Source organism: Sinocyclocheilus grahami, unplaced genomic scaffold, assembly GCF_001515645.1.
Source record: "Sinocyclocheilus grahami isolate Dianchi unplaced genomic scaffold, SAMN03320097.WGS_v1.1 scaffold426.1, whole genome shotgun sequence".
In the NCBI taxonomy this organism is placed as follows: domain Eukaryota; kingdom Metazoa; phylum Chordata; class Actinopteri; order Cypriniformes; family Cyprinidae; genus Sinocyclocheilus; species Sinocyclocheilus grahami.
In genome coordinates this window covers 1,202,519-1,210,152 of record NW_015505605.1, presented here as the reverse complement: position 1 = coordinate 1,210,152, position 7,634 = coordinate 1,202,519, and the positions used below count along the sequence as shown (strand labels likewise).

Here is a 7,634-nt window from a genome sequence, read left to right as displayed (position 1 = left end):
GTCTGTACATGTGTGTACTCAGGAGCTAGACTAATTGTTCCTTTGTTCACACATCCTTTTGCAGGCGTGGCAGTCAGGAAAATCCTTTCAGTGATCGGATATCACAACTAGAAAATCGTGATAGGCTAGTCCTATTTTCTCTGTTCATTTTTGCCAGTTTTTCCAGTGCAATGGTTAAGTGAAAAAGATGAGAAAGATAAGAAAGATAGCCAACTGCAACACGAAACGCTTTCTTCATTTACAGTAAAACAAAAAATGAGTCGACAAATTGCAAAATAGAATGATTTCTCAAATATGAGTGTCTAACAAGTTTGGATTCTCTGGAAGAGTTACTCAATAGCACCAGCAAATTTCATACTACATTATATATATTTTTTCTAATAGGAAAATACAATTTACTTCTAAACAGAAGTTGTGTGACTAAGTGGTAACACAGTCAACATTAGTTAATGTATTAGGTATCACAGAATAACAATTTGCACATTTTTGCAGCATTTATTAATCTACTGTAGGTGAATGTTAATTTAGAAATAAACTATTGTTCATTGTTAATTTAGGTTATTTCATAATACATTAAGTAATATTCATGTATACAACTTAAAGCAAAAAATGTAGTACATTTATAAATTAACATTAACCTAAATTCATAAAAGCTTTAAAGTATTGTTCATTGTTATTTTATGTTAACTATAGGATTTCTTAATGCTGATGTATAAAACCTTATTGTAATGTTAACAGTTGCAATGTTGTAATGTTAAGTTTGTAATGTTAAGTTGTTCTTTTAAGTTTAGCAGATCTTTATCATATATGTTTCATGCTCATATTACATCTTAAAATGCTAATAATAAGACTCTAAAAAAACTCTATTTTCTAAACTCTAACATTTTTGTCTAATTTCAGAGAGGAAAAACGGAGCCACTTGTAATAACAAACTTCTTAAAGGAATCCAGTCACAGAACCACACTCTAGACATGGAGGAATGTGATTGGCTGAAGGGAGGGGCTTTTGGGGGCGGGACTTCTAGGAGCAGTTTGTTCATAAAGCCTGAGAGTCTCCCTCATGCCCTGTGCACTCTTCTGGCTGTGTTACTGAGCTCTACCTCTCTCCAGGCCTTCAATCACTCATCTGTTCATTCACTTCAGCGACCATGAGTTTGAGAACAAGCTACAGTGTGCGTTCCTCCACCTCCCAGGTGCCGGTGTCCCAGATGTCCATCAAGCGTACCACCAACGTGCCGACTTACCGGGCTGCAAGCATCTACGGCGGCGCCGGAGGTCAAGGAACCCGAATCTCCTCTGCCTCCTACTCAGGTGTCCGCAGTGGAGTTGGACTTCCCTCAATGTCCAGCTCCATCCAAGTGAGTGCCACTGGAGCCACAGGTGAGATCGTGGGCAATGAGAAGATGGCCATGCAGAACTTGAATGACCGTCTGGCCTCCTACCTGGAGAAAGTGAGGACCCTGGAGCAGGCCAACAGCAAGCTGGAGCTGAAGATCCGTGAGGCCCTGGAGAAGAGAGGTCCTGATGTCCACGACTACAGCCGCTTCCAGCCCATCGTTGATGATCTGCGCAAGAAGGTGAGTTTGAATAGGAGAAGAGTAGAGAAAATTTACAGCATCTATAAAGAACTTAATGTGACAGTCTAATTGTGCTGCTTTGTGGTTATTAACAGTCTAGCGGACATTTATTGGGTTTCAGGACACAAACGAACAAAACAGAGAGATTTCTTTGTCATTTAAAGCTTAACGAGCTGAATGAGAGTTTACTGATGGCCAGCACTGATAGACAGAGAACCCAAAAATGAACCATGGGTGAAACTAAAACAGGCGGAAGGCACGGGGGAGGGAGGCTCAGTCTCTGCGGGATGGCAGTCGTAACTTCTGCTTACAGCCGGTATTCCGGTGAATAAGCATTTCCATCCTGTATTTATTCTTGTCCTGTTACACATCCAAATGCTTGTTTATTCCCTGTGGATGGAAACTCTGGGCTCTGAGATGTTTTAGCGTCTGTCTGTGTCATAATTAAGGAAATGGAAAAGTCGAGAGAGTTCAGACAGTGCAAAATGCGACCAGCTGTGAGACTTTGGCAGAGATAATTCTAGCTCCAATCATATACTTGTATAGTGCTATTCTACATTTTCTTGAAAAGAAGTTTATAAAGCAGATAAAATACTGATTAGAGTCAGTTTCACACCAACTGTATCTTGAAGCTGAACTTTAAAGCTAATATGTCACTGATAACTAGACCGTGTTATCAGAATGATTGATTTTTCATTCATAATTGACTATGCAGTAAAGTGACAGGTAGATTCAATTAAAAGAATTAAAGTCCTATTCATCAGGGTTTCTTACAGTCACAAAAGCAAATAGGATTAGTCATGAGATTAGCCTGACGAAAAGATAGATGACATCTGGCACTGAAAATAAATGTACAGTTTAAAAGCTCAGTAAATTATAAAATATATATAATAAAATATAACTTATTTATTTAAAAATTGACAATTGTTAGTGCAGATACATAGCCAACACCCATTAGCATATAGAAAATATGTTGCTTTAACTAGTGTTAAACTATTATACATCTCCACCCTTTTCCATGATGCCAGGATATGCTGGCTTTCAAACATGGAAAGCATTTACAAAACAAAGCACATAAGGATAAAAAAAAAAAACAGGAAATCCAGCTCAACCCCTGTTCTTCCCGCTATACAGCTTAATTTACAACTGTCAAACAGACACCAGCTGCTTTTTCAACATGGCTGATTATCTAATAGACTGTAAAATGAACTTTGTTCTCCAGTACCTCTTATCTATGCAAACTAAGACATTAGAGCAGAAGATGGTACTGCAGCTTGGTACAGAGTGACCATGTGATTTACACATTATAGATCACACACATTTGTAAAACAGTTAAAGTTAGGTGAGGTTTTATGTATCATAATTGCACATTATATTGTTCAATGGTGGTTTCAATCAAGTGATTTCTGTTTTGGTTATAGATCTTTGATGCCACCGCAAACAATGCCCGTCTAGTGCTCCAGATTGATAATGCTCGTCTGGCAGCTGATGACTTCAGAGTCAAGTGAGTAACAAAACTGTGAACTAAAACAAACATTTTGACCTCATGGGAACTTTCCTGGTTTCCCAGAAGAGCGACCCATTGACCTTTGTTGTGCCTGCAGGTATGAATCCGAGCTGTCCATCCGCCAGGGTGTGGAGGCTGACATTGCCGGCCTGAGAAAGGTCATTGATGACACCAACATGAACCGCATGAACCTTGAAAGCGAGATTGAGGCCCTCAAGGAAGAGCTCATCTTCCTTAAGAAGAACCATGACAATGTGAGTGCACATCTGGCACATTTGGACATTAGCACATCTGTAAACATTTGTCTACCTAATAATCCATTATGGATGGTGCTTTAAGACTTATTTTATGGTCTCTCCACCCAACAGGAGGTAATGGAGCTTCGTATCCAGATCTCCCAGTCAGGAGTGCAGGTGGATGTTGATGCTCCTAAAGGACAGGATCTGGCCCAGATCATGGAGGAGATTAGAGCCAAGTACGAGAAGATGGCCCTGAAGAACCAAGAGGAGCTGAAGGCCTGGCACGAATCTCAGGTATATTCCAAAAGACAATCATTGTCTTGAAATCGAGTCTTGTTAATGTGGCACGTCAATACCACTATTTTGGGGTTAATGTGAAATTTGATGCTCTCTCCAGATCACAGAGATTCAGGTACAAGTCACACAGAACACAGAGGCCCTCCAGGGTGCACGTACAGAAGTCAACGAACTTCGCAGACAAATTCAGACATTGGAGATCGAGCTGGAGTCACAGAAGAACCTGGTGAGTTAATTTTCGTGTAGCCATTGCCATTTTCCATCCGGTCTTTCTAATCCTTTTATTAAATTAGCTGCATTATTTCAAGTATCACATCTTGATTTTGGCTCAGTGAAGTTTGCTCAAACTTTTGGGTTCTCTTGGTTTCATTTTTCAGAAAGGATCACTGGAGGCCACTCTGCGGGACACAGAAATGCGCTACAACATGGAGATCGAGAGTCTCAACGCCATCCTCCTGCAACTGGAGGCTGAGCTCACACAATTGCGCAACAACATCCAGCAACAGACGCAGGAGTATGAGGCTCTGCTGAACATCAAGATGAAGCTGGAGGCAGAAATTGCCACCTACAGGAGACTTCTGGACGGCGGAGACTTCAAGTAAGTTTTTTTTCTAATGCATATCGAGATTTTTCACAGCAGTTCACCATTTGTGCAGACATGTAATGTGGTTTTAAAACTTAGTGGCTAGGTTTGCTAGAGTATTTGTTTTGTATGGTGGATAACAGGTATGTTTTCTCATGCAGGCTCCAGGATGCTCTTGAAGAGCAAAAGAAGGTAAAAGTGATGACGGTCACACAGACGCTGGTGGATGGGAAGGTGGTGTCTTCAAGCACAGAAACCAAGGAGAGGAAGCTTTGAACATCAAATTTCGATCAACCACCACAACACATCAGAAAAACCTCATGGGCCAATGATAAAATGATCTAAAGACATGCTGGACTTAACACATTAGATATTTATTTAGTCCAAAGTGCCTCAGAGCATGTATGCGATGAGATTTAACTAGCACATTTCAACACTAACTTAAAAATTTTAACAAAAAAAATTAACATTTTAATGACTACGACCCAAACAAAAAAAAACTGAAGGTCAAAGAACAGTATTGAAGCTTTATTACATATATTTTTTAATGACAATGATTGTTTATGATCATCAATTGTCCCATTTTGTTTTTATGTGGTGTTGTTGTCATCATGTCTTGTCCTTTCAGATAAAAGACACTTTTATCAAATCTTTGCATTGTCTTTCCTTCATTAAAGTTATATGACAATTCCATCTGTCTGATCAAAGGTAGTTTTGGGTGTCAAGTGCCATCATTCTTGGCACTAATTTTTAGGGGCGAAAACAATTTTGTCCTGTGTACTAAATTATTGTCCAATGACACCCACAACATTTTTTCATAGATGTGTAGCACCTGCTACCCTTAAATTATGATTTTGCTTTAATTTTAATTAGACATTAATGCTTGCACATTACTATAGTGTGAATTGGGTGTAATGCACAGGTTGCAGGTTCAGTTCAAAGTAAGGATGACTCAAAAACTGTACTTTGAACGTGCCCTTGAGTAAGGAATGTAATTAATTATTGAGAAGCGGCTTCTTTATAGTGCCCTTAGATAATGAACTAACAATAGACTTTATTGTACCTTTTTTGGTTATGTCCATTTAGATCTTGAAGATGGCATTGAGCAATGCAAATGTGAGTCTTCAAATTGACAATGCCAAGTTGGCTGCCGATGACTACAGGATCAAGTAAGCTGGTTTTAAAGACTCAATGAAATCAATGTATGTTTTGTGGGATTTATTCCATGTCTATTAACTTTGAGCCCATCTATGTGTAAATAACTATATGCACATGTGCAATCTGGACAATATAAACTTGCTGCAGATATATACATTTAAAATATAGAGTATATAAAATAAAAATATAGGAAAATTAACCAAACATATTAATGATTCATTTTGGGTCAAGTTTTGTCCAGTGACAAAACTGAGAACACCACCCCCCGACCCCCTTAATGCAACATTCCACTGACTAGCAATATTAAGAAACAATAATTCCCATTAATGTAATGTGTCTATAGGTAAGAAAATGAGCTACAGCTAAGACAGTATGTTGAAGCAGACATAAATGCATTGAGAAAGATGCTGGATGACACCAATGTTGCACAACTGCATCTGGAAAATTATGTTGAAGGATTGAAAATTGAGCTTATCGAGTTAAAGAAACAACATCAGCTGGTAAATGCATTTGATTATACTACACATAAAAAGGATATTAAATTACAATAGATCAGAGAGCAGTAGTTCACAAACAGGAGAGTACCCAAGATATAACCCTGTGGAACCTAAAATCTCACAATTTTTAAGAAGTTTCAGAACTATATAGTCAAATCAACTGGTCAGGAGTGCAGGTGGATGTTGATGCTCCCAAGGGACAGAACCTGGCAAAGATCATGGAGGAGATGAGAGCCAATTATGAAAAGATCACCCTAAAGAACCAGGAGGAACTGAAAACTTGGCATGAATAAAAAGTGGGGCATAATTTCTCTTTGCAAATTTTACACATTATTTATGTTCTAAAGACAACAGAGAATTAAATTTCTTTCTTTTTGTTTTTGCACAGATCATCGTTGTACAGGTTCAAGTGACCGAGAACGTGGAAGCATTGAAAGAAGCCAAAACACAAGTCAGCGTGAGCCGCAGGCAGATGCAGCTTTTGGAAACAGAGCTGCAGTCTCTAGTTGGAAATGTAAGAGATTCAGCCCGGACACCTTGATGCAGCGCTCCACTTTTGAACATTTCTCATGAGCATTTATTTATTTATTTTTGACTTTTCTTACAGAGAGCATCTATGGAAGAAGCCCTTAATGAAACAAAGTTGCGATATGGGATGCAGGTGGAGCAATACAATGGCATCATTTTGCTGAGAGAATCTAAGCTTAAACAGCTGCATGCCGACATTCAAAGTCAGACACTGGAGTATCAGGCCCTGTTCAACATCAAGATGGAGCTTGAAGCTGAGATAGCCACCTACAGGAGACTTCTGGATGGAGAAGAACAAGAGTGAGCTTTATACTTTTTGTATCATACATTTTTAATATGCCTGTTTGTTCTTTAGAAAACTTGATCTTGATGTTAATAAAACATTTTACAGGTTAGAGAAAGAATCCATCAGGACAACATTACAGACTGTCACCCAGACACTAGTGGATGGAAAAATTGTCCTCCAGCTCGAGTACTATCAAAAAGTGATATAAACAAACATGAGATAATTACTGTTCATGAAAGACAACAGCACAAGCCAATATCTCAAAACCACTATAAATATTTTGAATAAAATTTAATTAAAACTTAGTAGTATTTTCTTTGAATCAGAATATGAACACGTTGTTGGAAAGCACCGCTCTCTTAATTCAACCCATACAGTGTATCTCTACTCAAACTTTGTTGTTTCAGCAATGTCAAAGTTTCATTTTCATGTTATGACAAACTGGACCCTTAGGATCTAATAAGCATTTTCAACATGTCATCACAGTAAAAGAAAACAATAAATGGTGTCTGACTTCACAAAAACATTCCAACAGTCATTCATAATGAAAGAGCAAAGTGAAAACAAAATTAAGGTCTTATTTTGTACTTCAAACTAACAACTAACAATCAACCTAAACTAAGTAAACTAAGCTCCCTTGTCCTGACAGGTCTACTTTTTGTGGTTGATTACACTAATCTTAAAGTTTTTTTCTAGTAAGGTGTTAAAAGAAATGAATGATTACCCTTATCTTTTTTTCGAGCGAACGAACACTTGACAGGTAATCTTTCCTGGAAATCTGTCTAAAAGTGAGAAATTGAAAGTTGTCAAACTAAACAATATTCATTCTTGGAACCTATCAGCATTTTGCCTTCAAGGCATGATGGGTCAGATTTCTTGGGGAGCGATTTAGAAGAAACACAGAAAACGTCTCTAGGTTACGTATGTAACCATGGTTCCCCGAGGGAACGAGACGCTGCATCG

The 7,634-nt window shown here is 38.3% G+C and overlaps 1 protein-coding gene and 1 pseudogene across 1 annotated transcript; both read left to right on the top strand.

The window, feature by feature from the left end:
- Nucleotides 1-1,059: 1,059 nt before the first annotated feature.
- On the top strand, nucleotides 1,060-4,688 carry LOC107551541 (keratin, type I cytoskeletal 18). The gene is made up of 7 exons (XM_016233173.1): nucleotides 1,060-1,576; nucleotides 2,998-3,080; nucleotides 3,181-3,337; nucleotides 3,452-3,616; nucleotides 3,720-3,845; nucleotides 3,997-4,217; nucleotides 4,364-4,688. The coding sequence occupies exons 1-7, from the start codon at nucleotides 1,148-1,150 to the stop codon at nucleotides 4,476-4,478; spliced, it is 1,296 nt and encodes a 431-aa protein (XP_016088659.1). The 5' UTR covers nucleotides 1,060-1,147; the 3' UTR covers nucleotides 4,479-4,688.
- A 428-nt stretch (nucleotides 4,689-5,116) lies between these two features.
- On the top strand, nucleotides 5,117-6,914 carry LOC107551505 (keratin, type I cytoskeletal 18-like; annotated as a pseudogene).
- Nucleotides 6,915-7,634: the final 720 nt, after the last annotated feature.